The 27,916-nt window shown below is 70.2% G+C and overlaps 2 protein-coding genes and 1 long non-coding RNA gene across 4 annotated transcripts; 1 reads left to right on the plus strand and 2 right to left on the minus strand.

Moving 5' to 3' along the window:
- The first annotated feature begins 180 nt into the window (after nt 1–180).
- On the plus strand, nt 181–12,975 carry GAA (alpha glucosidase). 2 transcript variants are annotated; one of them, XM_037493579.1, is made up of 20 exons: nt 181–213; nt 2,491–3,035; nt 3,710–3,855; nt 5,339–5,504; nt 5,590–5,686; nt 6,066–6,185; nt 6,487–6,605; nt 7,633–7,764; nt 8,006–8,116; nt 8,557–8,670; nt 8,751–8,835; nt 9,006–9,123; nt 9,377–9,510; nt 9,804–9,955; nt 10,212–10,360; nt 11,111–11,252; nt 11,568–11,717; nt 12,160–12,324; nt 12,510–12,658; nt 12,919–12,975. In XM_037493579.1, exons 2-20 carry the CDS (start codon nt 2,520–2,522, stop codon nt 12,941–12,943), a joined length of 2,790 nt encoding a protein of 929 aa, XP_037349476.1. In that variant the 5' UTR covers nt 181–213; nt 2,491–2,519; the 3' UTR covers nt 12,944–12,975. The 2 variants fall into 2 exon arrangements, with proteins under 2 accessions (XP_037349476.1, XP_037349477.1); XM_037493580.1 differs by lacking the exons at nt 12,160–12,324; nt 12,510–12,658; nt 12,919–12,975 and having other exon boundaries at nt 11,554–11,702.
- Nucleotides 12,976–16,605: 3,630 nt separating this feature from the next.
- Nucleotides 16,606–23,784, minus strand: EIF4A3 (eukaryotic translation initiation factor 4A3). Its single transcript, XM_037493396.2, has 12 exons — nt 23,575–23,784; nt 22,085–22,157; nt 21,504–21,570; nt 20,922–20,984; nt 20,374–20,506; nt 20,181–20,261; nt 19,484–19,625; nt 19,079–19,217; nt 18,562–18,677; nt 17,046–17,153; nt 16,843–16,970; nt 16,606–16,759 (listed from the first exon to the last, which is right to left on the minus strand). Exons 1-12 carry the CDS (start codon nt 23,741–23,743, stop codon nt 16,743–16,745), a joined length of 1,236 nt encoding a protein of 411 aa, XP_037349293.1. The 5' UTR covers nt 23,744–23,784; the 3' UTR covers nt 16,606–16,742.
- A 790-nt stretch (nt 23,785–24,574) lies between these two features.
- On the minus strand, nt 24,575–26,461 carry LOC119231692 (uncharacterized). The gene is made up of 4 exons (XR_005121918.2): nt 26,234–26,461; nt 25,778–25,881; nt 25,453–25,608; nt 24,575–25,170 (listed from the first exon to the last, which is right to left on the minus strand). It is a non-coding gene; the product is annotated as an uncharacterized LOC119231692 (long non-coding RNA).
- Between the last annotated feature and the right edge of the window lie 1,455 nt (nt 26,462–27,916).

Consider the following 27,916-nt stretch of genomic DNA (forward strand, 5'->3'; position numbering starts at 1 on the left):
CCCGCCCGTGCTCCTCGGCCCCGGGGCCAGGCCCCGCCCCCCCGCGCGCCCGGCCGAGCCCCCGCCAGGGGGCGCCCGCCGCAGGAAGGCGCCCTCGCCCCGGCGCCTGCGCAGACGCGCTGTCAGGTGACCCGCCGCGGCCCCGCCCCGCGCGCGCCCGAGCTCGACCCCGCGGCCGCCGGCGGGGACGCGCGCGGAGCTGAGGCGCGCGAGGTGAGCCCTGGGGGCCGCGGCCGGGGTGCGGGGCGCCCCGGCTCGGGCGCTGCGGAGGCGCCGGGGTCCCCCGCGGCTGGCCTCCGGGAGGGCGGCGGGCCCGGGCCCGGCCGGGAGGCGGCGGTGAAGGCGGTGACCCGTGACTTCAGGGCCCCGACGCGCCGCAGGGCGCTGCCCCCCAGTTTACAGGCGAGAGCGAGGCGCCCGCAGGTTAGCGCGGGGCTTCCCCGCCGTGGCCGCGACCGCCTGCGACCCCGGCTCCGGGCCGCTTCCTGAAGGCCAGCGCGACCCCCCAGGACACCCCCGCCCCGCCCCCCCAGGCCCTCTCTGCGGACCGCCCCTGCCTGAGCGGGGACCCCCGGGGGTGCCCCTGGGCCGCACTCCCACGAGCCCGCCTGGCCTGCCCCCAGGCCCCGGCTCCTGAGTCAGCGGGCAGGCGCGTCCACCCGGCAGGCGGGGCTCGCTGGTGTGGACAGACAAGTGTCTGACCTTTGTCCCCGCGCCTGGCGCAGCTCAGGCCCCCTCCAGATTTGGGGTGATGAGAAAGTCTCTCTGCCCGGTAGGTGCCCCAGAGAGCTGAGGGAGGGGGCAGCCCCCAAAGAACTGCACCCTGGACAGTGTGGAGGCCAGAGGGCCTCCTGGTGGTTGGGTGGTCTGCTGGACAGTCAGTGGGGAGCCCATCCTGGCGGCCTGCGAGGGCCCCCCACGCCAGCATGTTCATGTGAGGAGAGCACTGAGCACCGCCCGAGTCGTGACTCCGGGCCTGGGAGTTGTGGCGGGAGACGCATGCGGGTGCCTGAAGGCAGGGCAGGACCCAGTGTCCCCCGCCCCGGAGGAGGCCCTGCAGAGAGCTGCTGCCTGGTGAGCGTCCTGGTGCTGGGGGCATCCCCGAGGGCAAGGAAGCCCCCCCCCCGCCCCGCTGCCCCCAGAGGGTCCTTTCCAGTGGACACATCGCAGGAGGACACTTTCCTGGCTCTGTTGCTGTTCCGGCCAGTGACTGACCCGAGGGGCTGGGGTGAGCCCCGGAACTGATAGCCCGTGGGTCAGAGGAGCGGGACAGGGCCGGCACGCTCAGCTGTGCCTGGAGTGGGGACGGCTGACAGGTGGGGGGCAGCCAGGGAGCCCCCCGGGAGCCCCAGCCTCCAGGGACCAGCTTTGGCTCCAGGGCTTCAGCCCTGCCTCACTGCCGCCTCCTTAGCCTGCAGGGCAGCCCCGCACCCTGGGGACCTTCCTCTCCGCCCGGTCGGCGTGCGCGGCTCCTTGGAGAGACCAGGCCGCTGCTGTTCCTGGCAGAGTGCTTAGAGCAAGTAGCTGGGCTGAAAGAAGAGCATGCCAGGCTTCAGTAATCTCGCCCCGGGGAATCCGGCCAACGCACCCACGTGCCTCCGGCAGCAGGCTCTTGGCCTGGTGGCCGTGTCAGTGACCGAGCGTCCCCCAGCCCCTGACCGTTGGCAGAGGTGCCCGCAGCGGCAGGCCGGGGCAGGCCTCCTGTGCCCCGCGTGCACCCCAGGCGTTGGTGTGCCTGTGTCCGGCAGGCGGGAAGGCACAGAGGGACAGCGACAGGCCCCGTGGGCGCCACCACCCACCGGCCACTCCGTGCTCGGGCTCTGGGACTGTGCCTGCTCCGCCGCCCGTGGAGCGCCCGGCCCTGGGCGCCGTTGCTCATTGTTGGCGCCTCGACGCTGGATTCCTCTGTGGCTTTTTGAGGAGTCACAGTGGCCCTGTGTGCCCCACGTCCAGGGCGCTCTGTCCTTGCTCCTTCTCTGCCCCCATCTGCGCCGGCAGCCCGTCTCCCGGCCTAGGTGTGAGAGCCGCGGGAGACGCCTGCGGTGTGAGGGGCGGCGGGAAAGTGGGTGCTCTGGTGCCAAATGCACAGCTCGCTGGGCCAGAGAAGCGGGGCGGGGCAGGGCGGATTCGCTCAAGCACACCCGGCCCCCTCGGTGACGTGCCCGCTGTAGGACCAGGGTGCCCGCAGGGGCCGCTGTTTGCTCCCCGAGTAGACGGTCGTTCCGTTGTGGAATAACTCGCTGCTGAGAAGAAGCCCGGGTGGGCCTGCGCAGGGGACGCCGGCTTCAGGCCAGGCGAAGAGCCGTGCAGAGGGCTTGCTGGGGTGCGCGGGGTGCAGACCGCGGAGGTTACCGTGACCGCCCCCAGGAGGCCGACTGTGCGCCCCTCCTCGGTGCCCGGGGGCCTCGCCCTGGGTGCACCGGGCCAGCAAGCTGGAGGACGCCCCCTGCCTCCCGCCGCCCCGGCTGAGTCCTGCTCTCCTCTCTGCAGGCCTCCAGGACCCGCAGCCGCACCCCGTCATGGGCGCCCGGAAGCCCCCCTGCTCCGGCCCACTGCTGGTGGTCTGCGCCCTTCTGTCCTTTGCCACGGCCGCCTTCCTGGGGTGCACCCTGCTCCAGCACACCGAGGCGGCCCCCCGGGAGTGGCGTGGCTTCTCCCGGGTCTCGGGGGAGAACCGCCCTGGGCGCCTGCCTGCCCCAGAGGACCATGGCCACCCCGGCACCACACCCACGCAGTGCGACGTGCCCCCCAACAGCCGCTTCGACTGTGCCCCTGATAAGGGCATCACCCGGGAGCAGTGCGAGGCCCGGGGCTGCTGCTACGCGCCTGCTGGGCAGCGCCAGGCCCCCAGGATGGGGCAGCCCTGGTGCTTCTTCCCCCCCAGCTACCCGAGCTACGTGCTGGGGAACCTGAGCAGCACAGACACGGGCTACACGGCCACGCTGACCCGCGCCACCCCCACCTTCTTCCCCAAGGATGTCCTGACCTTGCGGCTGGACGTGCTGATGGAGACGGAGAGCCGGCTGCGCGTCACGGTGGGCGGGGCGCGTGGGCCGGGCCGGAGGGGGGTGGGGGGACTGTGCTTGGGGCGGCCAGGGTCCCCGTCTCCCTGGGAGGCCAGCGTGGGCCTGTGCAGTGCCTGCGCCCCGGGAGTGGTAGGGCAGAGACGGTGGCCAGAGGTCCTGGAGCGTGCCGCGGCGGGCTCGGGAGCAGGGCGGTCAGCCTCACCCACGGGGGCCGGAGTCCTGCGGGTACCTGCAGGGAAGAGGGGCAGAGGGCGGCCGGGCTCGCCTGCCCGGTGTGGGGTCCCCCACTCCAGGGCAAGGCCTCAGTCAGCCCAGCGGTCTCCCAGCCCCTGGCCTCTGGGCTTCCCAGCACACACGGGCCGGGTCGTCTGGCCCCCCCGGACTGCTGCGTGCCCCACGGAGCCGGGTGCCCCTTGCCACCTCACGCCATGACGGGGGTCCTGGGGGCAGAGCCTCGCCAGCGCCAGCAAATACAAACGCAGGGCGCAGTCCGTTTGGGTCCCGGAGAACCCGGAGGAGCTGGTGGCTAGGCGGCGCGAGCCGCGCGGGGTGGGCGCTCGCTGGGAAGCGTTTATCCGAAGCTTGGTCGAGCCCCGGCCCCCGGAGGGGTTCTCCGGGCCACAGCAGGTGGGGGAGGGCTGCCCGGCCCCTGCGCAGCCTGACGGCCTCCGCGCTCCTCCTAGATCAAAGACCCCGCCAACAGGCGCTACGAGGTGCCGCTGCGGACCCCGCGCGCCCGCCGCCGGGCCCGGGCCCCGCTCTACAGCGTGGAGTTCTCGCGGGAGCCCTTCGGGCTGGTCGTGCGCCGGAGGCTGGACGGTCGGGTGTTGTGAGTGTCCCCTGGCGGCTTCCCCTCGGCCCTGGGAGGGCCCGGCCGCCCGGCGGGGCCCAGCGGGGGTGGCTGCCCCGGGGACACGCCACAGCAGCTGGAGACGCGGTTGCCACAGTGGGCAGGGGCTGCCGGCGTCCCGCGACTGCTCAGCACCGGGGGGGGGGGTGCTGGACGCCCCACATCACAGTGAGCCAGCCCAAAGGCCAGCGGCGCCTGCTGAAAACCAGGCAGTGTCGTCCTATTTATTTGTCCTTCCAACGCGCTCTTGCTGCGTGTCGCTCCGGGGGCAGCCGGGGGTGGGTCTGTGACTGCCCCACTTTACAGGGAAGGGCGGGGGCCCCGCCAAGCCATGCTGGCAGCGCCGTGCCGGGGCCCTCCTCAGCGCCAGGCTGCTTGGTTCTCTGCTGCGCCCCCGCGGGGCAGGAGCCTCTCCCCCGCCCGCCTCCCTGCCCAGAGCGCCTGACCCTGCAGGAGCGGGAGCAGCTCCGAGGCGCCCGGGCAGCCTGGCCCTCCAACCTGGGTCCCCAGCGTGTGGCTGCACCTCGAGTGTCCCCCACGGCCCCCTCCTGGCTGAATGGCCGCGGCGCCCCCTCCCCGCCCGGCCATCGGAGGGCCCCGCCCGCCGCACAGCAGCTCTGCCCGCCGCGCGTGAGGTCTCTGCGGGGGCCGCGTGTCGTGACACGTGGTTCCCTGTGCGCATCGCTCGGAGCTGGCCAGCCCCGCTCCACCCCGGAGCTCAGCCTCACGCTCGGGAGCAGGGCCGCTCGAAGCCGCCCCCATCCGCAGAGAAGGCACCGTCTGGAAGGCAGTGTACCCCCTCACGTGTGGGCCGGGTTACCCCCTGCTCTGGGCTAGCAGCCAGGCATGAGCCAGTCCGTAAAAGCAGTGTTGGGAGCCGTGTGGCTAGAAGGTTCTAGAAACAGGCGGTAGCTGTGGAGGGCAGGGCTAGAAGAGGCCTCAGGAGTGGCCCTTCGGCGGAGAGCCGAGCCAGGGCGGTGCTCTCTGCTGAACAGCAGGAGCCTGCCCGGCGGCCAGCACTTGCAGTGGGTGTGCTCCGACGAGGCTGGCCCTGTGGTGTTAGCCTTGCCCTTGACCCCGTGTGACCTCGGGCATGCCGTGGCTCTGGGCTGGGCAGCTTGGGCCTGCCGGGGAGGTGGGGGGCAGGGGCCTCGACTCCTAGGCCTTCTCGGGCGGCCTTGCCCGGCCCCAGCTCTCAGGCAGGGCTGGTGGGGCACTCCGGTCCCCTGCCCACCATGGCCAATGTGGGTGCCGCCAGCCCCTCCTCCAAATATGCTCCATGCTCCCCATGCCCGCGCGGGGGGACCTGGCTGGCTGCTTCTGTCCAGGTCAGTACGTCCCGGAGCTGGCCAGGCCCCTCCCACCCTCCTTAGAGGGCACCAGGCCCTGACTCGCGGGCTCTGGGAGGGTCCACCTCGGGCATCAGCTGCCCCAGGTGTGAGGCCTGGTCTGTGCCCCTCAGGCTGAACACCACGGTGGCCCCCCTGTTCTTCGCCGACCAGTTCCTGCAGCTGTCCACCTCCCTGCCCACCCGGCACATCACCGGCCTCGCGGAGCGCCTGGGGTCCCTGATGCTCAGCACCGACTGGACCAGGGTCACCCTCTGGAACCGGGACATGGCCCCTGCGGTACGGAGGGTGGGGGCTTGGGGGGAAGGAGTGGGGGACGGCGCAGGGGAGCGAGAGTGCCCTACCAGCCTGTCCCGGGTCCCAGCACGACGCGAACCTGTACGGCTCTCACCCTTTCTACCTGGCGCTGGAGGACGGCGGGTCGGCGCACGGGGTCTTCCTGCTCAACAGCAACGCCATGGGTGAGCAGCAGCCGCAGGCCCCGCCCGGGGCTCCTCTGGGTACAGCCCCAGCCCCATCCTTCATGGGCAGAGTGTGGGGCTCTTGAGCTGCCCCCACAGGCTGAAGGTGTCCCTAGATCGCTACCCCGAGGATAAGCCCAGTGGCTTCTTCCTCTGCCAGCTGTGCCGGGGCATCTCAAGCAGCATCTCCAGGACCCCCACTCGGCGAGAGAGGCCAGATGGGGGGCTTCCGGGGTCCAGCTGCTCTCCCCATCCTGCTCCAGGGCCCCAGCCTCTCAGCTCAGGGTCACTGCGCCCCCACCCCCATCAGGGAGGACCCGCCGGCGCCGGCGGTCCCTGGGATGGGGTGTCCGTCCCTGAGCCTGGCCACTCCCACCAGATGTGGTCCTGCAGCCCAGCCCGGCCCTCAGCTGGCGGACGACAGGAGGGATCCTGGACGTGTATGTCTTCCTGGGCCCGGAGCCCAAGAGTGTGGTGCGGCAGTACCTGGACGTCGTGGGTACGCTCCGCCCTGCCCCGCACCTCCGCCCCCAGCCCTCCGCCGCGCCCCGGCCTGGCCCCGCCCCGCCCCGCCCCGCCCCGCCCTCTGTCCCGGCCGCGCCTTCCGCCCCGCCCCTGCCCTCGCCCCGCCCCCGGTCCCGCCACGCCTTCTGCCCTGCCCTCGCCCCGCCTCCTGTCCCGCCCCCGTCCTTGCCGCGCCTTCTGCCCCGCCCAGTCCCGGCCCGCCCGCCGCAAGCCCTGCCCTCGCCCCGCCTCCGGCCGGCCCCGCCCACCGCGCCCCGCCCCCCCGCCCGCCGCAGGCCGCCCGTCCATGCCGCCTTACTGGGGCCTGGGCTTCCACCTGAGCCGCTGGGGCTACTCCTCCGCCGCCCTCACGCGCCAGGCCGCGGACAACATGACCCGCGCCGCCTTCCCCCTGGTGAGCGCGGGCGGCGGGCGCGGGCGGCGGGGCCCGCAGGGTGGTGGGTGCCCGCAGGGGGGGGGTGCCCGCAGGTTGGTGGTGCCCGCAGGGTGGTGGGTGCCCGCAGGGTGGTGGGTGCCCGCGGGGCGGGGGTGCCCGCGGGGCGGGGGTGCCCGCAGGGCGGGGGTGCCCGCAGGGCGGGGGTGCCCGCAGGGTGGTGGGTGCCCGCAGGGCGGGGGTGCCCGCGGGGCGGTGGGTGCCCGCGGGGCGGTGGTGCCCGCGGGGCGGTGGGTGCCCGCGGGGCGGTGGGTGCCCGCGGGGCGGGGGTGCCCGCAGGGCGGGGGTGCCCGCAGGGTGGTGGGTGCCCGCAGGGCGGGGGTGCCCGCAGGGTGGTGGGTGCCCGCAGGGCGGTGGTGCCCGCAGGGTGGTGGGTGCCCGCAGGGCGGGGGTGCCCGCAGGGCGGGGGTGCCCGCAGGGTGGTGGGTGCCCGCGGGGCGGGGGTGCCCGCGGGGCGGTGGGTGCCCGCGGGGCGGTGGTGCCCGCGGGGCGGTGGGTGCCCGCGGGGCGGTGGGTGCCCGCGGGGCGGGGGTGCCCGCAGGGCGGTGGTGCCCGCAGGGTGGTGGGTGCCCGCAGGGCGGGGGTGCCCGCAGGGTGGTGGGTGCCCGCAGGGCGGTGGTGCCCGCAGGGTGGTGGGTGCCCGCAGGGCGGGGGTGCCCGCAGGGTGGCGGTGCCCGCAGGGCGGCGGTGCCCGCAGGGTGGTGGGTTCCCGCAGGGCGGGGGTGCCCGCAGGGTGGTGGGTGCCCGCAGGGTGGGGGTGCCCGCAGGGTGGTGGGTGTCCGCAGGGTGGGGGTGCCCGCAGGGCGGCGGGGCCCACAGGGTGGTGGGTGCCCTCAGGGCGGTGGTGCCCGCAGGGTGGTGGGTGCCCGCAGGGCGGTGGTGCCCGCAGGGCGGGGGTGCCCGCAGGGTGGGGGGTGTCCGCAGGGTGGGGGTGCCCGCAGGGCGGCGGGGCCCGCAGGGCGGTCACCGCGGGGCGTCCGTCCTCCAGGACGCGCAGTGGAACGACCTGGACTACATGGACGCGCGCCGCGACTTCACCTTCGGCGCGGGCGGCTTCGGCGACCTCCCGGGCCTAGTGCGCGCGCTGCACCGCGGCGGCCGGCGCTACGTGGTGCTCGTGGTGCGTGTCCGGGCCGCGGGGGGCAGGGGTGGGCGCCCCGGGAAGCGCGATCGCAGCAGCCCTCGGGGGGCGGCCTGGCCCAGAGGAGAGCCGCAGTCGACGGCCGCCCCGAGGGCAGGTGCCGGGCTTCTCTGTCTCTCGCTGGGGAGAGACACCCCGGAACGGCCGGGGAGCTCGAAGGACAAGCGAGACTCGGGGCTGCCCACGCGCGGCCTGCGCCTCCCGACAGTGTCCTCCGCAGGACCCCGCCATCAGCAGCGCGGGCCCCCCGGGGAGCTACAGGCCCTACGACGAGGGGCTGCGGAGGGGCGTCTTCATCACCAACGCCACGGGGCAGCCGCTCATCGGGAAGGTAGCGCGGGCGGGGCCGCTGTGGGGTGAGGCGCTGGTGCCCTGGGATGGTGGGGCGGGCCGCCGGGGCCTCGAGTCACCTCCTCGGGTGCTTCCGCCAGAGCCCCCGGCTCCTGGGCAGCGGGCCCGGCCTGGGCAGCTCTGCACCCTTGACCAGAGCTTGGGGCCCCTGGGGATTCCTGAGAGCCCCAGGCTCCCTGTGGGCACCCCACCGAGTTTCTGCCCTCCTGATCCGGGGCTTGCCCAGAACCAGTGCAAGGTGCTCAGCTCAGGGGACGCCCCTGGAGGGCAGATTCCAGGGTCCCGGGCCTAAGTCTGCAAGTGGGACCAGAGGGGAGTTTTTCCCATGGTCCTGTCACCAATGCTGTACCCACCCCCCCAGGCTGGGACTCTTGGGGCCTGGTACAGGCTGGGGGGCTCTCTCTCAGGCCTCTCTTCCAGGTGTGGCCGGGCCCCTGCGCCTTCCCTGACTTCACCAACCCCGAGGCCCTGGACTGGTGGCAGGACATGGTGGTCGAGTTCCACACCCAGGTGCCCTTCGACGGCATGTGGATTGTGAGTGGGGGGCCCCCTGGGCCACGGGCGGCACCCCCCACCCTGCCCAGCTGGGCACCCACCACGGGCCCCTCTTGCAGGACATGAACGAGCCGTCCAACTTCGTGAAGGGCTCAGTGGACGGCTGCCCCGACAACGACCTGGAGAGCCCACCCTATGTGCCCGGTGCGCCGCCCGCCCACCCGCGGGGGTCTAGTATCTCCATCGGTGGTTTTTCTTCTCTGGTTTGGGGGGCTCCAAGCTCTTGTTCCTGAGAAGAGGGTGGCTGGGGCAGAGGGGGGACACCAGCCCTCCAAGGTGGCACCCTGAACATGAGGCCCCGCTCTCTCCTCCAGGGGTGGTCGGCGGGACCCTCCGGGCGGCCACCATCTGTGCCTCCAGCCGCCAGTTCCTCTCCACGCACTACAACCTGCACAACCTCTACGGCCTCACAGAAGCCTTTGCCTCCCACCGGTGAGGGCCAGCTTGGGACGTCGAGGGTGCGGGACGAAGCCCAGGCACTCCAGCCCGCACCCATGCTGGCCCCGGGGTGGCTAGACAGGGAGTGGGGTGGCCGAGGCTAAGGGCTCCCCTCCGTGACACCATGGCGGTCAGGCGGCCAGACAGGACCCCCAGCCCAGGTGGTGGCCCCAGCCCAGCCCCGCTGCACCCCGGGCAGGAGGAGGTGCTGCCACGTGGTGACTGGCCCTCCGCGCCTCCCCTCCAGGGCCCTGGTGAAGGCCCGGGGGACTCGCCCCTTCGTGATCTCTCGCTCGACCTTCGCCGGCCACGGCCGCTACGGCGGCCACTGGACCGGGGATGTGTGGAGCAGCTGGGAGCAGCTCTCGGACTCCGTGCCAGGTGAGAGCCGGGCGGGAGGCGCGGCCTGCGGGGTTTGCCTGGAGCGCCGGTGCGGCCGTCGTCCGCGCAGTTCTCTCCGGTGTCTCTGCGAGGAGACGATGGCCGCTGCCTGCAGACCCCTTCTCCTCGTGCCCTCGCCCCGCGCCGGGGAGACCGTGGCTCAGGCCCACAGCCCGCCCCCCACCCCCCACCCCAGTTCACCTCCCAGGGGGAGCGGACTGGTCTGTGGGCTCCTTGGCCACAAGCGGGTCCAGCTGGGCAGCCCGGGACTTAGTCTTCCTCCGCTCTCCCAGATGTCTTGCTCTTCAACCTGCTGGGGGTGCCCCTGGTGGGGGCCGACATCTGCGGTTTCCTGGGCAACACGTCGGAAGAACTGTGCGTGCGCTGGACGCAGCTGGGGGCCTTCTACCCCTTCATGCGGAACCACAACGACCTCAGCAGCCTGGTAGGGCGGGCAGCCTTGAGGGGGCGGGCGCCTGGAGGGGGGCGGGCAGCCTGGGGGGGGCGGGCAGCCTGGAGGGGGCGGGCAGCCTGGAGGGCCTCACCAGCCCTCGGGCGCGGCGGGCAGGCCGGAAGGCTCCTCCCTGGTGGTCTCCTGCCCATGCGCCAGGCACAGGCTGGCCGGCCAGGAAGCTGGCTCTCCGGCTGGGCCCACAGGGTGGGGGCCCAGAGCCCAGCCCTCCATCCCTCTCCTGGCCCAGCCGCAGGAGCCGTACCGGTTCAGCGATTCGGCGCAGGCTGCCATGAGGAGGGCCTTCGGGCTGCGCTACGCCCTGCTGCCCCACCTCTACACGCTGTTCCACCGCGCCCACGTCGCCGGGGAGACCGTGGCCCGGCCCCTCTTCCTGGAGTGAGCACCCAGGGGAGGGAGGCTCTCACCACAGGGGCAGGGCACCCGGCCAGGAGTTGAGCAGGGAGCATGTCGCTGCTGAGTGGGTCAGGGCCTGGGCCCTCTGTGCTGGGGTGCCCCTGCACCCCCGGTTCCCACCCCTTACTTTCCAGCTCAGGATGGGGCAGTCAGAGTACGGAAGGACCCGGGTGAAGCACACAGAGGGGGACCCCGAGGGGGCTGTTCTGCTGTGGTCAGACTCGCCTGGTCTGGAGGGCGCAGGGCCGAGGACGCCTCGGGGTTCCCTGGATAAAATGGCGCCGGGAAGGGCGAGCCAGCGGGCGGCTGGCCGCTTGCACGGCGCAGACACACGATCCAGAGCGGCGTCCGGTGTCACCAGTGACACTTAGGAAGTTCCACGGGACAGTGCCGCGCCCGCCAGGCCCGGGGCAGCGTGATGCCAAGGGCGGGTTGGGCTGGGGGGAGAAGGCGGCCCTTCCACAAACACGCGGAAGCGGCAGCGTCCGGGCCGGAGCGGCGAAGGATTCAAGGGGACGCCCGGCCGAAGGGCTCAGTCTCCCTGGGGTGTGAAGCGCCCCCAGGACCAGTGTTCGTGCCCAGTGGGGCGGCAGGAGCAGCCTCGGGCCTGGGCCCTGTGCCGTCCGGCGCGCCAGCTGGCCCCGGTGCCGCCCGCTCAGTGGAGCCCCAGGGAGCAGCGTCTGCCCCTCCTGGGCCTCCTCGGCCCTGCCCGCTGACCTGGGCCCCCCGCAGGTTCCCTGAGGACCCCCGCACCTGGACCGTGGACCGCCAGCTGCTGTGGGGCGAGGCCCTGCTCATCACCCCGGTGCTGGAGGCCGGCCAGGCCGAGGTGACCGGCTACTTCCCTGCCGGCACGTGGTACGACCTGCAGACGGTGAGTGCCGGGCGGGGCCGCGGGGCGGCCTGTGTGTGGGCCTGGGGGAGCGGGATCAGGTCTGCTACGTCCTGGCTGCAAGCAGCCGGCGCCCCCCGGTGCGGGCCCAGGGCCTGGACGGCCCCTGTTCCGGACGGGAGGCCGAGGGGTGGCGGGCCAGGGCCCCGCAGAGCTGAGTGGGGTCTCTGTGCTCCACGTCCAAGTCCTGCCCCTGCCCTGGACCTGGGGTCCCCACTCAGTGGCCGGGTCCCTGCTCCGAGCCCCAAGTCCGTGTGCTGAGGCGGCGGCCCCCATGTGACAGGACGCCCCCTCCAGGTGCCCATGGAGGCCCTCGGCAGCCTCCCGCTTCCGTCCCGCGCCCCCCGCGAGCCTGCCATCCGCAGCAAGGGGCAGTGGGTGACGCTGCCGGCGCCCCTGGACACCATCAACCTCCATCTGCGGGCCGGGCACCTCCTCCCCGTGCAGGTACTGGGGCCCACGCCCATCACTAAGTTGGGGCCCCCCAGGTTCCCCAGCAGAGCGGACAGTGCCTGCGGGTGGAGGACAGTCTGGACGCGGCGGGAGGGGCACCGCGTCATCTTTCCGGCTACCAACACCCGCAGGCCCTCTGTCCCGCGGGGTCCGCCCAGCGCCGCGTGGGGTGTGGACGGAGGGCTGAGGAGAGACCCCTGGGGGTGGGGGACCCTGGGGCGGCCTTCAAGGCAGGGATGCAGAAGCCTCGGGCGCAGCTGGTCTGTGTGTGGCCGGGGCCCGCCCTGGAAGCGGGAGGGACTGGCCCCCCTGGCCGGGGCCACCTCAGCATCCAGGCTGCTCGGCTCTGGGCCGTCCGGCCTCTCGCAGCTGGGCTGTCCAGCAGTCCTGGACCTGGAGGCCGGGCTTGGGACACGACCCGCGCGCCCTCCTGCAGGGCCCCGGCCTTACCACCACCGAGACCCGCGGGCAGCCCATGGCCCTGGTCGTGGCCCTGACCGCGAGCGGGGAGGCCCGCGGGGAGCTGTTCTGGGACGACGGGGAGAGCCTGGACGTGCTGGAGCGAGGGGCCTACACGCACGTGGTCTTCCTGGCCGGGAACGTGAGTCCTGGGCCGGGGGTGGGGGGTGGGCAAGCGCAGAGACGGCAGTCCTGGCCTGCCGGGCTGGGGAGACTGTACGGCGGCCAGGAGGTGTGTCCTGGCCTTCTCCAGGCGCCCCGGGGTGCAGGGGTGTGGTGTGGACCTGCCCGGCGCCGCTGCCGCTCACGCGGCCCCTCTGTGGACAGAACACCGTCAGGAGCGAGCTGGTGCACGTGGCCAGCGAGGGGGCGGGCCTGCAGCTGAGGAGGGTGACCGTCCTGGGGGTGGCCGCGGCCCCCGGCAGGTTCTGTCCGACGGCGTCCCCGTGTCCTTCACCTACAGCCCCGAGAACAAGGCAAGGGCCCGGGGCTGGACCCGGGTGGGCGAGGCTTGGGGGTGCCGTGGGGGGGCACACTGCCCGGGGCCTGGCAGGAGCAGGGGAGTCTGCCCCCCTCCCCCACCACTTCCTCCGCCACGTTGGCTCGTGGGCCGCGTCTGGACAGCACCGTGTCCCAGGGCTGAGCGCGCCCAGCCCCCCACCAGCGTCCACCCCCACTGCGTCCGGCTCCTGCCCCTGCCGGCCGGGCTTCGCTGGTTGACTCTTCTCATCTCCAGACCCTGGACGTCCCTGTCTCGCTGACCGTGGGTGTGCGGTTTCTCCTCAGCTGGTCCTGACCAGCGGCCCAGGGCCCTGTGCTCGGCCTGTGGGCTCAGGGTCAGCGCCACGACCTCCCCCAACACCCACATCTGCTGACGTGTCTACCTCCTGGTCCAGGGGGCCCCCGGACCCCACAGCGGGGCCGGCCCCCACCGGCCTCAGTCGGGGGTGGCGATGGTCATGCTGCTACTAGAGCCGCACGTGGACAGGGTGCCCGCACCAAGGCCACGACCTCGAGGCCCCTGCTGCCCTGGCCCGTGGGAGGGACAGAGCCAGCAGCCGCTGCAAACGCCGCCCGGGCCTGCCAGGCGAGGTGTGGCCCGTCCACGAGCGGCTTGATCTCAGGGGAGTTGGCGGGAGCTGGGGCACTTAATCCCAAGTGCAATGGTTTTAATAATAAAAGGGCATTTGCAACGAAGCATCTGGTCCTTCAGCGTTCAGGGCAGGGAGGACTCGTCCAGCCGCGGACGTGGCCGCCCCACCCTGTGTCTGGACGTCCCCAGGCTGTGCACTCCGAACAGCCCCTCGCCCCCGGCGCGCCGCTCACCCCAAGCCTCTCGTGGCCTGATGTCTTCAGTGGTGCAAAACTCACCTTGTACCCCATCACCTGAGCCCCCACATCCCCTCTGCTCCCCCCACCCCCACATCTCGGATCCCAGCAGCTCACACCTGACAGCTCCGCCCATCAAACAGCCCCTCACCCCACCTCACCCCTGCGTCATCTCACAGCCCGTGACTGTGGTGACTGGTGTCCAGCTGGGCCTGGTGTGAGAGGACCATGGCGGGGGGGACACCCCCCCAGGGCCGTGTGGATGGCGCTGCCCCGGCCCCAGCGGCCGACAGGCAGTCCCTGGCCGAGAGGCCCACGTTCATCTTCTAGGACGTTGTGCAGCTGGACGCTCCCAGCGCGTGCTTTGTGCCCACTGGCCAATTTAATCACCTTGAGGTCACCCCGCTGCGTCCCCCTCGTGCCTTCCTGCCGCTGGCTTCCCCCTGTGGGTGGCCGCCGCTCACCCACCTTCAGCAGCAGCGGGAGGTCTGGGGCGTCAGGTGCGGTGAGGAGCCGCGGGCGCCATGGCGGTCAGCTCTTTGGACGGACGTGTTCCCACTGCTGTGGGCAGCGCCGCGGTGGGCGAGCGCCTCCGGGAGTGCCGGACAGGGTCACGCCCCCAGCGGGGCCCCTTGCCAGGGCGCTTGTATCAGTCATGCTGGTGATTGTGATGCGCGCATCCCGGGGGACCCCAAAGTCCAGCCTCTTCCCAGGAGTACCCCCCTCGCTGCCAAACCACTGACCGGCCCGCACGCCCTCACCTGTGGCTCACGCAGCCGGGGCCCGGCCAGCGCGTCCTCGTCTGTCCCCGAGTAGGGCCTTCGCTCCCCGTCAGCGCCTGCGGTGCCCGTGATCAGCCTGACACGCTCGGCTTAGGCGGCCCGGCCATGTCCTCTCTCCGTGTCCTTTGTAAGCGTGACGTCAGAGACCCGTGTTGCGTCGCCGGCACTGAGGCTTCAGCTCACGCCACATGCGCCTTTACACGCCGTGGTGCTCGGTGCCATCGCGCTAACCCCAGGGCACCTTCTCCCCGCAAGAGACCCCGTGCCTATTGGCAGCCGCTCCCACGCCCACCCCAGCCCCCGGGCGCCCGGCTGCTCTGCCGAGGCTTTGCCGTCTGGGCGCCCCTCAGCGGGTCAGCGCGCCCGCTCCTGCCCGCGGCCTCTGGACGCAGCGTCTCTTCCCAGGCAGCGGGCGGCGACGCGGGCACACCGTGGGCTCAGCGAGGCCGCGGGCTTTCCTGCCCAGCTCCTGCGTACAGTGGCTGGGTCAGGAGCCCCTGAACCACCTCGCGGGCAGGGCCCCGGCCCCCCTCGTCACCACCCACACCGCACAGATGGGCAGGGACCCGGATGTCTCCCCCACGCCCGGCCCCGGGGCTCTCGGGAAGCAGGTATCGCTCTTCTCAAAACGTGGGCTCCTGCGCGCAGCTCGCCATGCAATCGGGCGGAGTCAGCTTCCCGCGGGGTGCTGGTCAAGGGGCAGAGGCCGCCACCCTCCTCACCACGCGCCGACCCGACCTGCCGCGTGGACGTCTCCGCGAGGCCCGCCCCTGCATCTCCACCCCGACGCCGTCCTGGCCTCCCTGGCCGGCTGCTCTGGGACGAAGCTGAAGGCCGAGGGGCCGTGGCCATCCCCATCCCTCACCCCTACCTTGGGGGGGGGGGCGCCACCCACCTTAAGCAGCTGTGAGCTGGGTGCCCCCAGATGCTGCTCGCCAGGCTGAGGTGCGCCTGGCTGGCAGGTGGCGGGTGACCCAGTGCCTCCTCTCACCTGCTGAGGGAGCCGCAGCAACAGGCCTGGGTGCTCTCGGGTGTGTGTGTCCCCCCACGGCCGGGCCTGTCTGGCGGGGGGTGCCCCGCTCATGCGCGTGGCACACACTGGTCCTGTGATGCCTTTGCTTTGGTAACAGGCATTTGGCTTTTTAGGGTTCACGTCCAGCGAGTCGGTGTCCCCCCCGGAGCGCTCGCGCGCCTGCGACAGGCTGCATCCACCCGCCCGTCACAGCGGCCGCTGCAGGGCAGGTAAGGATGTGGCAGGACGCCCCCCGACCCCAGGCCTCCAGGCGCCCGAGCTGTGCGGGTACCGCTCCCGCGCACCGAGCGCCTGCTCAGGCTGGGCCCACCGCTGCCAGCGGCAGCTGAATCTCTGCGGAAGGCAGGGGCAGGGGCAGGGGCAGCGCCCGCACACGGGAGAGCTGTGCCTGCGCAGAGGCGGTTCTGCGCTCTTGAAACCTCCCTGCGTTGCTTCTCCTACGACAGCGTACGCCCAAAGGCGAATTGTTTTGAAAAGCAAGAAACAGCAGCATCCATCACCGGCCACCCTCTGCTCGCGCCGGGGCTGCCGGCTGCGCCAAGCACCGGGAACGAAGGCCCTGCCAGCAGAGCCCCCTGGAGGGCGTGGGGCCTGAGGGTGCTGTGCGTGCCAGGGCCGTCCAGGGGAGCCCCGGCCGGGCCACCTCTGCGAGGGCAGCCGGAGAGGACCCGCCTGGGGGGAGTGTCTGTCCGCGTAGAAGCTTCTGCCTCAAGGGGCACGTGTCCGGCCCCTGCACCTGACAAACCCGCAGCCGTGGAAGCTGCCCCTCCCGCGGGCACCAGGCCTGTGCTCGCTACTGGTGTAGACGGACGTCGCCTGACACCAGCTTCCTCCCTCGTTTTCCCTTCAGCTCTAACTAAAAAACCTTTCTGCCAGCAAGAGAAGCCCCAGCTGCTGAGCGGACGCCCACAGCCACTGTCCTCCAGGTCCAGGCCCAGCGCTGCCCCGTGAGGCCCAGGCGGTCCCTGCCGTCCGCACACCCGGCAGCTCGGCCTCACCAGGGCGCCCAGACTGACTGCTCTGCCATCACCTGGGGCCTTCACAGCCCCATCCCGACCCCAGGCCGCCGGCCCACCAGCCACCCCCGAGGAACAAGGCCCTGCGACAGCTGGACGGGAAGTTCCTTGCGCAGACCCACGGCTTCACGGGCCTCGAGTCCGGATCCTCTGACTCACTTCAAAGACCCCCCTGCGCTCCCCGCAATCTGCAGCTCAGGCTGCACAGTTCGCAGCCTGGGGCGAGGCGCTGGCGCGTGGCCACACCCAAGAGGAGGCCCCCAGGTGGGCCCCAGGAGAGCGGGAGGCGCCCTAGCAAACAGTCGGCGTTTAATGGAAAAGAGCGAGCACAGGGCACTATTTACAGGAGGCGGGCCGGGGCACTGGGAGGCTCGTCCGGCACGGCAGGGTCCGATCGGGGTCAGATCAGGTCGGCAACTGCAGAGAGAGGAGGGTGGTGCTGAGGGAGCGGGCGGGGCGCCCGGGGCGGGGGCGGGGGGCGGGGCGGGCGGTGGGCTCACCGTTCATGGGCATCTCGTCGATCTGCGTGGAGTAGTACTGCTCGATGTCCCGGAGGATGCGGATGTCGTCGTTCTTCACAAAGTTGATGGCCACGCCCTTGCGCCCGTAGCGGCCTGACCGCCCGATCCTTGGGGGGCGGAGGGTGTCGGTGAGCGGCCAGGACGCAGTGGGGGGACGCGGCGGGCAGGGGCGCGGCGCCTACCTGTGGATGTACAGCTCCCGGTTGTTGGGCAGGTCGTAGTTGATGATGAGGGACACCTGAGGGACGTCCAGCCCCCGGGCCCAGACGTCGGTGGAGATGAGCACCCGGCTGCGGGAGAGCAGCGGGTGAGGCGCCCAGGGCAGGAGGTAGCGGGGCCTGCGCCGAGGGCGCTCGGCCCTGCCTCACCCGCGTCCCCAGCCACCTGGCCCTCCCCAAGTCCGACTGCAGGCGCCGGCCCGAAGCGCGTGGGAGATGCACCCCAACCTCCAGCACTGGAGCCCGACCGGCGCCAGGAGGGGAACGGAAACACCTGTGAGCCAGCACCTGCTCCGCGCAGCCCGGAGCCACCTCCACGCCCACCGCGGCGGTCACAGCCCGGGACGCGGGGTCTCCGTGTGCGGCTGGAGGACGGGGTCGGGGACTGGCTGTCCACACCGCGGGACGTGGCTCGGCCGAAAGGAAGGACAGAGGCCGCGCTGACAGCCAGGGAGGAGCCCAGGGGACGGCGTGAGCAAAGTGGGTGGGGACAGAGGCCGATGCTGGACGCTCACGTGGCCGGTGGCTCCAGAGTCGGACACGCGTAAAAACCAGCGGCCGCTAATACAGGCTGCTGGGGGGGGGGGGGTGCGGGGGTCAGAGGGCGCAAGGGGTCAGGCAACAAAACCAAACCACACGCTGACTGCTTTCATGAAGACACCCGTGAGCTACGCTCGCATGAACGCCCCAGGTCGAGTGGGGTTTGCCGCGAGCAGGAGAAAGCAGCCCCAAGATGCCTCGCAGGTAACTGGCCCGAGGGGCGGGAGAGCGAGGCGGGGCCGCTGCGGCGTGAAGGGCGAGGGCACGAGGGGGCCCGCGTGACAGCCCCGCCGAGACACGGCTTTCAGAAGGGCAGCGATGGGACAGCGACGGCTCCCCAGGCCCGGGGGGCCCGCCTCGGCCAACGCTCCTCCCGGACAACGCAGGTGGCAACTGCAGACCGACTCAGACAGACGCCGTCCCGGGCAGCGGGCCCGGCCCCGAGCAAGAGGAACGAGGCGGCAAGCGCCGGCCAAGGTGGAGGCGCGGCCGCGGGGAACGGCACAGGGAGACGCAGCGCCCGCACAGCCAGCACCCCCGTAGGGAGGAAGGGCTCCGCTTCTCTGATCCAAACGAAGAGAAGGAAGCGACACCCCAGCCCCAGCCAACCGGACCCGCCGCCCGGCCCGGTGGCCGCCACCACGCTGAAGGGAGCACAAAGGAGCCCGCCACGCCACCCGGACGGCCGGTCTCGGGCCGGAGGCCAGCCACGCCGCGCCCTTAGCCGGCCCCTCTGCCGCAGCCTCGGCGCGGAGCACGGGCGAGGGGTGCTCAGAGGATGTGCCCCTACACCCCACACCGACCTCTGGCCCTCTGAAGAGAACAGAGGCCACAGGTGTCGAGGAGCACCGCCCCAGGAGTGACCGCAGCCCACGGGCACAGCGGGGCAGGCCCTGGCGCTCAGCCCCCGCGGGCAGACGAGGAGGAAGGCGGCGCCCACCTGGCGCCCGAGCGGAACTCCTTCATGATGGACTCGCGCTCCTTCTGCGGCATGTCCCCGTGCATGGACGAGACGGTGAAGTTGGCTTCTCGCATCTTCTCCGTCAACCAGTCGACCTGGACGACACACGACGCCCGTCAGCCTGCAGACCGAACAGGCCGCGCCCGGCGAGTGACCTGAGCACGCGCGGCAGCAGCCTGGACGCTCCGGGGCAAGCGCTCTAAGGTCCCTGCTGCCGCCAGCAACCCTCATGTGGCTGTCACACGGGCCATATAGGATGGCGTCCAATTCCGCCTCGGTCCAGGAAGTACGTGAGGCCTCAGCTCTGCATGCAGCCCAGCACCCTGGGGCCCAGAACTGCTCCTGGACGCGCCTCCTACTGCTCACAGGTGGCCAGGGCGGCCTCTGTGCCCAAGGTAGAGCCCGCAGGTGGGCCTATCCCACCGACCTGCCCAGGAGCCTGGACCCCGGCTCTCCCGAGCCCTGCGCCCGAGGAGCCGGCAGGAGGGCCGCCCACCTTCCTCTTGGTGTTGCAGAAGATGACCGCCTGCGTGATGGTCAGCGTGTCGTAGAGGTCGCACAGGGTGTCGAACTTCCACTCCTCTCTCTCCACCGCCACGAAAAACTGCTTGATGCCCTCTAGGGTCAACTCATCACTGGGGACACAGACGCACCGTGACCACGGCGCCTCCCAACAACGGGCGCAGGTGCTTCCTGGGCCCCACTGTTCCCCCAGCGTCCAGCCAGACAGCAGATGGCTCAGCGCAACACGGTTCGCCCAAACCCAGCCCCACGGCACCATCAGCCAACGCCCTGTTCAGGACCACCAGGCCAGGCCGAGGGAGCGTCCTGCAAAAGCCAGCGCGGGGCGTCGGCATCTTGGCCCCACATGGCCACGCAGGAGCCGGCCGCGGGCACTCACCGCTTCACCAGGATGCGGATGGGGTCGGTCATGAACTTGTTGGTCATCTCCAGGATCTCGTGCGGCAGCGTGGCGCTGATGAGGACCACCTGCGTGGCCGGCGGCAGATACCTGTACACGTCGTAAATCTGCTCTTTGAAACCTGGGGTGCGGAGAGGACACGGGGAGACCGTGAGCCCCACACACGGGGCCGGCGTCGCCTGTCCACGCCCCACCCTCAGAGGCCGGACCGGGAGTGCACGGGACCAGACTCCCCGCCCCAGGCCGGGTCCTGAGCGCCAGCAGCTGCTGCAACGGACACCCAGCCCAGGGGCAGCCGCTCTGGTCCTTGGCCCCCGCGCCCCTGGAACACGCCCCTACCCTGGTGACGCTCACGCCACCCTGGCCACGCAGGACCTCGGCTACTCTGCCTTCAGCGGGGAGCGCTCCTACATCACCCAAATTCTTTTTTGGAATTTCGGCGCACCGCGGCCCCGTGCCCGCGTCTTGGACAGGCCAGCTGTGCCAGAAGCGCTTTGTCCCCAGGCCTGAGCGGGGGCAGGCTGCTGCTGCAGCTCTGGCGACCAGCCCCAGGCCCCCAGAAGAGTCGTGGTGAGAACGGGAGCCGCCTCGCAACCGGCTCCCCTCAGAACACCTGCACTGGCGTGGCACTTAGGCAATTTTTAAGATGGAGAAGAAAGTCCTCGCCGACTCACACCTTTGTTCAGCATCTCGTCGGCCTCGTCCAAAACCAGCATCTTGATGGCGCGCGTCCTCAAGCTCCTGCGACGGATCATGTCTACAGAGATCCCCGCAGTCAGCGTGACGCGCCCCGTGGCCCCCCACGCACACCGAGGGCAGGCCTGGCTGCCCGCAGCTGGCCGCCCCCCGGGTCCTCAGCGCAAGCTCACCAAAGACACGGCCGGGCGTGCCGGCCACGACGTGCTGGCCGTAGTCCAGCTTCCGGATGTCCTCGCCCACGTTGGTGCCCCCGATGCAGGCGTGACACTGCACGTTCATGTAGTCGCCCAGAGCCAGCAGGCCCTGCGTGGGAAAGCAGCGTCAAGGCCAGGGCCCACGTCAAGTGAGACGCACCGCAGCCCTCCAGAGCAGAGGCCACCCCGGATCAGTGAGAACGAAATTTCACAACCTAGTCTCTCAGGGGCGCTAGTGACCCCTTAACACGTGTTCCTCCAAAACTTCTGATATTTAAATATAAAATACCCGTAACGGTCTCCTTAAAAATACTGTATTTTCTAGGGAAAAATTACAATTTTAAGACTAAGAAACTCTCGGGGGCCACAGGCTACACTGAAAGTGGAACTCCTGCAGCACGGCGGCCTCAGGCACGACGCTGGACACCGAGCACAGGGAGCAGGGGCAGGTGGACCTGGCCAGCCAGTCACGGCCCAACGTCAACACACGACGTGCACACCCGACACGGCCCCCAGCGTCTCACCTTCTGGATCTGCACGGCCAGCTCCCGCGTGGGGGCCAAGATCAAAGCCTGGGTTTCCCGAACCTAGAGAGATAATTGGTCAGAAACAAACCCCCCAGCACATCACAGCCAGCCGTGCTACTGCAGGCCGGACCTACGTTAACCACCTCGTCTCACAGCGCTGTGGACGAACTGGAGCCCCCCCCCCACCCCCCAGAGTGAAGCTGGCTTGGCTGGTTTCTCGTCGCACCAGCAGCACGCTACTTTCAAGAGACTTAAGCAACAATGAGTAGGGCTTCAACACCAAATCCGGGGGGGGGGGGGGGGGGCGGGGGCGGCGCTGCAATGTGTGTGTGTGCACAGATCAGGATTCTTGCAGACAAGATTTTCCACTAGTTACAAAAAAAATCTCCGAAACAAAAGCCCCCGTGGTGGGGCACTGCTAACTCAGCTGTGTGGAGACCAGCACCCGACAGCACACATAAGAGTCTCAGAAGAGCGCTGCGTCAGGACGACCAGAGGGACGTGAGAAATGCACTTCACAGCACCGCACGGCGCAGAAGGTGGGCCCAGGGGGGGAGGCCCGGCCCCCAAGCCGCTCACCTGAATGTCCAGACACTGCAGCACGGAGATGCTGAAGGTGGCTGTTTTCCCGGTGCCAGACTGAGACCTAGTGACAACCACAGATGCGGGGTTCAGGGCACAGCCCACCCCATCACGCCAGGGCTCCAGAGGCAGCCCCACCCGGACATCCTAACTGTGGGGACGTGGAGGGCACAGGTGACGACAGCAGATGTGCCTTGAGCTTCGGGGGCTGATGGCGTGTAGCCAGGTATCCCCACAGCTCTCCCAGGTAGAAGGGACTCCCCTTCTGAGACGCTGAACTCAACCACCCTCCAAGTGGACGCGCATTTACATACACGTGCACAAGCACGCACGTGTGCGTACACACGCGTATACACGTGTTTATACTTTTGCACGTTTGAGTCTTTTCAACATGGGGCCGTCAGGAGCATTCTGCGCAACTCCACAGCTGATTGCCAGGTAGTGCTGACCAAGAGGCGAAAGTGCTCAAGACGTGGACGCAAAAATAAAAACGGTGCCATCAGCCTGCCCAAGCGACATGTCAGGAGAGCCTAGGCAGCGCCCCCGGCGCCCGCACCCCCCCCCAAGCAGTGACTCACTGTGCGATGACATCTCTCCCCTTGATGATCTGCTTGATGGCCCGCTGCTGGATGGCCGACGGCTTCTCAAAACCTGTAGATCAAAACAGAAAAAATGAGCGCTAACCCGCAGGACACCGGCAGACACCACGGCAGGGGCTTGCGAGTGGCGGGGCCACCCCTCTGCGAAGACCCGGCGCCCTGCTGGCTCTCGGGTGACGGCGAGTGAGCTGGGCAGAAGGGAATGCCGGCTCCCGGCCCTCGTTTACACAGAGAAAATCTCTGTGAAGGACTTCGAGGGCGGGATAGAGGCCCCGGGTGTTCTGAAAAATCTGCGTGTACAAGATCTGGAGCACGGAATGGGGTGGCGGCCCCCCGTTACGCTGTGCCCTTCCACCCTGTGGGCCCGCGTCACAAACAGGTCCAGAAGCACTGCCGCCGCTGCCCAGCCTACTGACACAAGGCTTGGGCTGCCCTGCGGGACTCCAGTGCTGCCCTCCCTCCCACCCGGAGGCAGCCCCCAGCCAACGCACAGAAGGAGCAGAGGTAGTTTCCAAGTACAAATACTTCAGCCTGTTGCAGTCTTTAAAACTAGTCCCATGTTACACAAAAGCAATCTTAACAGGGGTGTGAAACCCCCACCATCAAGCGTGTGGATGGGAAACCACGCTGTGCATTGCAGGAAGCGCACCCTGGGGCCAAGAGGGCAGGCGGGGCTGCCAGCCTGAGGCAGGTGCCTCTCACTCCCCCACCTCTGCGGGAACCTGAGGATAAAGGCCGCCAGGCCCCAGACACGTATCTGCACCCCCACCCCATCTCTTCCAGGGCTCCCACCTGCCTCCCCGACACCTCCACCTGGAGGCCACAGGGCTCTCCAGCCCACAGCAGCTCCCCCAGGCCTCCCTCCTAAGCCAAGGCAGCCTCGCCCACTGTCTCCCCGCCCCGGCCAGCCCTCCCAAGGCAGCCCCTGCTTCCTCCCGCCTCACGGGCCCCGGGACCCCAGACACCCAGGAAAACCTCCATCACGGCGAGCCCGGCGCGGCCCCTCCCTGCCGACACCTCCCCACGCTCCGCTGCTCTCACAGCCAAACCGACTTCTCGGCCCCCAAGCGCGGGCCGGCGCCTGCGGCTCCCCCTGCCCAGCAGCCTCCCACCGGCTCCTCCAGCGAGGCGCAGCGCCCGGGAGGCCCTTCCCGGGACCCCGCGGCCGCTCTGCTCTCCACCCCCTTCCCCGCCACAGGCGCCAGCCCGACCCCGCCGGCAGCCCAGGCTGCCCGCGCTCCCCCCGCGGGGGCTGACGCCTCGGGGCGCGCCGTGGGGCCCCGCGAGCCCCCGGGCCGGGGCGGCGCGCCGCCCGCCGCCGCTGGGCGCAAAACGCTGCCGGGACGGCCAGGCGCGGGGGGCGGCTGCGGGGGGCGGCGCCCGCCAGACCCGCCCCCCCGCGCCAGGCCCGGCCCGCGAGGCCCGCGCCCAGGCCCGCCCGCCGCCCCGCCGGAGCCCCGGCCGCGGACCGTAGGCGTAGATGCCGCGCAGCAGGTCCTCCCGCAGGCCCATGGTGTCGAAGGTGGGGGTCACGTCCACCTCCTCGCTGGTCTCGAACTCCACCTTGGTCATGTCTTCCTCCTTGAGCAGCCGCTTCCGCGCCGGCCCCGAGGCCGCCATCGTGGCCGTGGCCGCCATGTTCCCGACTCGGCTGCGAGCAGAGCGCGCGCCGCGGCAGAAGGCGGAAGCAGGCCGGCGCCGCCACGGGAACTGACGTCGCCGCGCCTGCGTGCGTGCGTGCGTGCGTGCGTGCGTGCGTGCTTGCGTCGGGAGGCTCCGCGAGAGGCCCCGGGGAGGGGCTCCGGCTCGCGCACCGGAACTCCCGCGGGGTCTCGCGAGGGGCGGGGCCCGCCCACCCGTATAAATGGGGCGCCGCGGCGGCGGCGCGGGCCGGAGCCAGGCCCTCGGGAGCTGCGGGCCGGGCCGGGCCGGGCCGGGCGCCCGGGGTCTCGCCGCGGCGGGGAAGCCGAGCCGGGGCCCAGGCCCGTCGGCCCCCGTCCCGCTGCAACGCGCCCCGCCTGCTCCGTGAGTTCACACGGGCGTCGCTGCCGCTGGCGGGCGCGGGCCCAGGGGCAGGGGAGGGCCGCGGCCGCGCGTTTGCGGGGCGGCTCCCCGGCCCCCCGCCCCCCCCCCGCGCTGGGGGGCGTCCGCAGCCCCTGCCGCGGGGGCCGGCCCGGCGCGGGCTACCCCCAGGGCGCGGCGGGCTCCCGGGCCCCTGCGCGGGGGCTGCGGCCAGGCGGCCTGTCCCCTCCCGCCCTGTCTCGGGGACCCGCCCACCCCGCACCCCCGGGCGGGACCCCCGCTCCCGTGTAAAAATAAATAAATCTTTTTTAAAAATGCCAATTCGGAACTATTAAAAAGGATTGAGCTATTGAAAAAGACCGGGGCGGGCAGAGGCTCCAATCCCGTGGGATGCCGCTGCTGCGCGCTGAGGTGGGCACTGCCCGCGTGGACAGCCTGGCAGGGGGGCATGGGGCCTCCCCTCCGGTGCCCCCTGCGGGCAGAGGCCGGCGCCTTTGCCTCCTGCCTCCTGTGCGTGTGTTCAGATGTTCCCGCTGCAGATGCCCGCTACCCGGCCCTGGGCCTTGGCACCGTGGCGCGCGATGCCGCTTTCCTGGAGTGCCCCCTCGCTGCCCCCTCACCGCCTGGCCTCGTGGCGGGGAGGCCTGTTCTTTTAGTTCCACCCCGGGCGGGGGAAGGTGGGCAGCGCTGCGGGTGGGTTGCGGGGTGGCCCACGCTCTCCGGGACCAAGCCGACTAGGTCTTAGCCCCCGCTTGAGACTAGTCTCATCAGGTGGGGTGCCCCCCCAGCACAGCCTGGGAAGAGGGGTGCCAGAGACAGGGTGATAAACCCAAAATTAACAGGCAGCCCAGGAGCCGGCCTCTCTGTCCCGGCTTGGACTTGGGGTAGAGACGACGGTAGGGTGGCCCGCCTGGTCGTGGTGCGGGAGGGGCCGGGGCATGATGTGGCTGTGTCCCGTGAGTCATCACGGTCAGAGCTGGTGTCCTGGACGCATGGGGCTGTCCCCGCAGAGGGTCTTCCAGTTGGAGGCCTCTGTGCATCACCTGGTATTAAAGGGGAGGCCATTTCTTTCTGGATGTGGTCCTCTCTACCCCACCCAGCAGGGCGGGACGCCGGAACAGGTGCCTGAACCCTTGGCCGGGGCCCTGGAGCCCTCACTGCTGGCATCTGGCCTTCAGCTCCAGAAGTGCCCAGGCACTGGACGGGCCATGAGCAGGACAGACCGCCCTCGCAGAGCTCGCTAGCCCAGCACACCACAAAGCCCGGTAACCACAGGCCTTGAAAATAAAGTGAGTAAAGTGGAGGAGACTGGATTGCTGACTTACCAGGTGGCTGGAGGAAGATGCCGCCTGAGTCAGGTCAATGGCCAGGTCACAACCAGGGAGAAGTGTTCCCAGTAGAAGGGACAGTGGGTGCAGAGACCCCTGATGAGAAGGGCACTGACGAGGTCAAGGGACAGAAAGCCAGGGTGGTTGTGGCACCTAGAATGAAAGCAGGGCCAGGAATGGGAGAAGAGATGAGCAAGGTCAGGTCATGAAAGGCCTCAACGAGTAAGAAATGGAGTTTAAGTGTAGGTCGCTATGGGAGCCACTTCCATGTGGCCTCCGGCGGGAGAGGAATGCCTTCTGATAATGCGTTTAGAAATGGCACCTGGCTGCAGAGAGGTCGCTGGGATGGTGTGGCTGCCAAAGCTCACGGTGCAGGTGGTGACAGGAGGGACGTAGGACCGGCCGTTGGACAGGATGGACAGGCTGCTAGGGTGGGAGAGTGCAGAGGTCAACTTCTGGGCTCCTGGTGTGAGCATGGGGTGGCCTCGGGGCAGCAGCATCTTGGAGGACAGACAGCAAAACCAACAGACCCAAAAACTGTGAATGGCTGAGCAACATGGCATGTCTGTCACGCTGAGGACAACGGACTTGCCCTGCGGCCTCCTGCAAGGTCCATGGAACAGAGCAGGCTCGTGGGGGCCAGGGGAGCCCTGGGCTGCTGGGGTGGGGTGCCTGGGCTGCTTTCTGCAGGGACGGGTGTGCGGGAACCGGGCAGCGCATGTGCCAGGTGTACGGACTGCGTGGCGGCAGGGCTGGACATCAGTTGTGTGACCTTCACCTTGATCAAGACGCATCTTTAAGGAGCAGATCTGACCTCGCTGGGTTGAGTGCGGATGCCTGACATCAAGTGGCGTGGTCCACAGCAGTTACACACGAGGCTGCGAAAGGCAGCAGGGACTGACCAGTCTGACCGGCTCCCATGGAAATAGCCACTTTCTGCCACCCCTGCCCACTCCCCGCTCCTCAAGCCAGAGGTGGGTGTGGGGTCCACCCCAGGCTGCGGAGGAGCCCCGCCCAGCCCCGCCCGGAAACGCTCACTCAGTTCTCCAGCTGGGTGGTCCAGAGCCTGTTTAGAATGTGCTAGAAGTTCTGGAATCCTCCCAGGCATGAACTGAAGTGAAGACCCTGGTCCTGAGCAGGGTCCTGGGCAACGGCCCTTCCTGAGCTGTTCTCGAGTTTCCCAGCAGAGGCTGACTATTCTCACAGGCCTTCCTCTTACCTGGCTCCTGTGCCATCCCCATGCCAATGCTCCACTTCAGAGCCAAGCACCCACCTGCCCCCTCCCTAAATTTCACGGGTGAATGGTGGGGCACAGAGGGGCTCCATGGCCGCCTGGGTCCAGCTCATGGCCTTGGGAGTGGCCACAGGTGGTGCTGGCCTGCTACCAGCTTCCCCCTCAATGACCCCCACCCCTGGCCCAGGGTTCCTCCAGGAGATGCTCTTGTACCCCGGCCAGCTCCCCAGAAAGCCCAGCCCTGAGGGGTGTGCAGCTGGTCCTGGGTGTCGCCGAGCAAGTGTCTGTGGGGTTGTCCCAAGGACGAGGACACTGTGGTGGCCAAGCGACAGGTTTGCCCTCAGGAAGTGGTCAGGCCCTGGGGATGGACTCCCCCGGCTCCTCTGTCTATTGCTCAGAGCAGAGGCTCAGGGGGCCCCCCGCCTTCAGCACAGCCTGCGGGCACCCTCTTTGACTTAGCATGGCAGCATTTCCTTAAGGTTTCGTGACTAGCTAGGAACTCTCTGTGTCCCAGGCAAAGTGAGAAGGGCAGGCCTCACCCCCGGGCTTCAGAGGACAGTCCCTCAGACAGGCCACGGAGCTGTGGACTCCCGCGGCCAGCGCCTGCCTCTGTGGGAAGCAGATGCCCAACCCGCATGATTCATGCACCCACCGGCGAGCCCGGTGCCTCCTTGCTGGGATGGGGACATAGCGAAGAACGAGAAAGACAAGAATTCTTGGCACCGGGGGGTGGGGAGGCAGGCAGGCAAGCAGCAAGTCCTTAGAACGCGCTCTATGCCAGGGGCCGTGAGCCCAGCAGAGGAACATGAAACGGGAGGGCGAGGGAGTCCGGGGTGGGAGTCTGTGATTTTGAACAGACCCACCTGGAACGGCCTCTCGGGAAGGTGCCCCTCGAGCAAAGTGCTGCAGGGGACAGAAGAGTCCCGGGGGCGTGAGCTGCAGGTGCCAAGGCCCTGGGTGGGCGCATGCCCGGAACCGGCGAGGAGAGCTGTGTCCCTGGCGCAGGTGGGCAGAGGTGGCGCCGGCCGTGCTCAGTCAGCAGCGCCTCGGGGTGAGGGGGCTCGAGGACCCGTAGACCACCGGGGACGCGTGGCCGGCCTCGCGTCTGGCGCGCTGTCCCTGCCTGCTGCTGCCGGCGGGCCTGGGGCAGGCTGGAAGGCGTTTGCGGAGGCCCCGGCAGCGGGCGGCGGGGCACAGCAAGCGGGGGTCAGACTCTGAATGCGCCTG

This window comes from Talpa occidentalis, unplaced genomic scaffold, assembly GCF_014898055.3.
Source record: "Talpa occidentalis isolate TD23 unplaced genomic scaffold, MPIMG_talOcc4v2.1 talOcc4.7, whole genome shotgun sequence".
NCBI lineage: Eukaryota > Metazoa > Chordata > Mammalia > Eulipotyphla > Talpidae > Talpa > Talpa occidentalis.

What these genes read in the sequence shown, in the direction of transcription:
- GAA (XM_037493579.1), top strand. Translation starts at nt 2,520, where the DNA reads ATGGGCGCCCGGAAGCCCCCCTGCTCCGGCCCACTGCTGGTGGTCTGC. An exon ending in ACCGGGACATGGCCCCTGCG is followed by an intron (nt 5,505 to 5,589) that starts GTACGGAGGGTG and finishes CCCGGGTCCCAG; the next exon opens with CACGACGCGAACCTGTACGG. An exon ending in GGCGCTACGTGGTGCTCGTG is followed by an intron (nt 7,765 to 8,005) that starts GTGCGTGTCCGG and finishes TGTCCTCCGCAG; the next exon opens with GACCCCGCCATCAGCAGCGC.
- EIF4A3 (XM_037493396.2), bottom strand. Translation starts at nt 23,743, where the DNA reads ATGGCGGCCACGGCCACGATGGCGGCCTCGGGGCCGGCGCGGAAGCGG. An exon ending in TGCAGTGTCTGGACATTCAG is followed by an intron (nt 20,985 to 21,503) that starts GTGAGCGGCTTG and finishes TTATCTCTCTAG; the next exon opens with GTTCGGGAAACCCAGGCTTT. An exon ending in CACGCCCGGCCGTGTCTTTG is followed by an intron (nt 20,262 to 20,373) that starts GTGAGCTTGCGC and finishes GGATCTCTGTAG; the next exon opens with ACATGATCCGTCGCAGGAGC.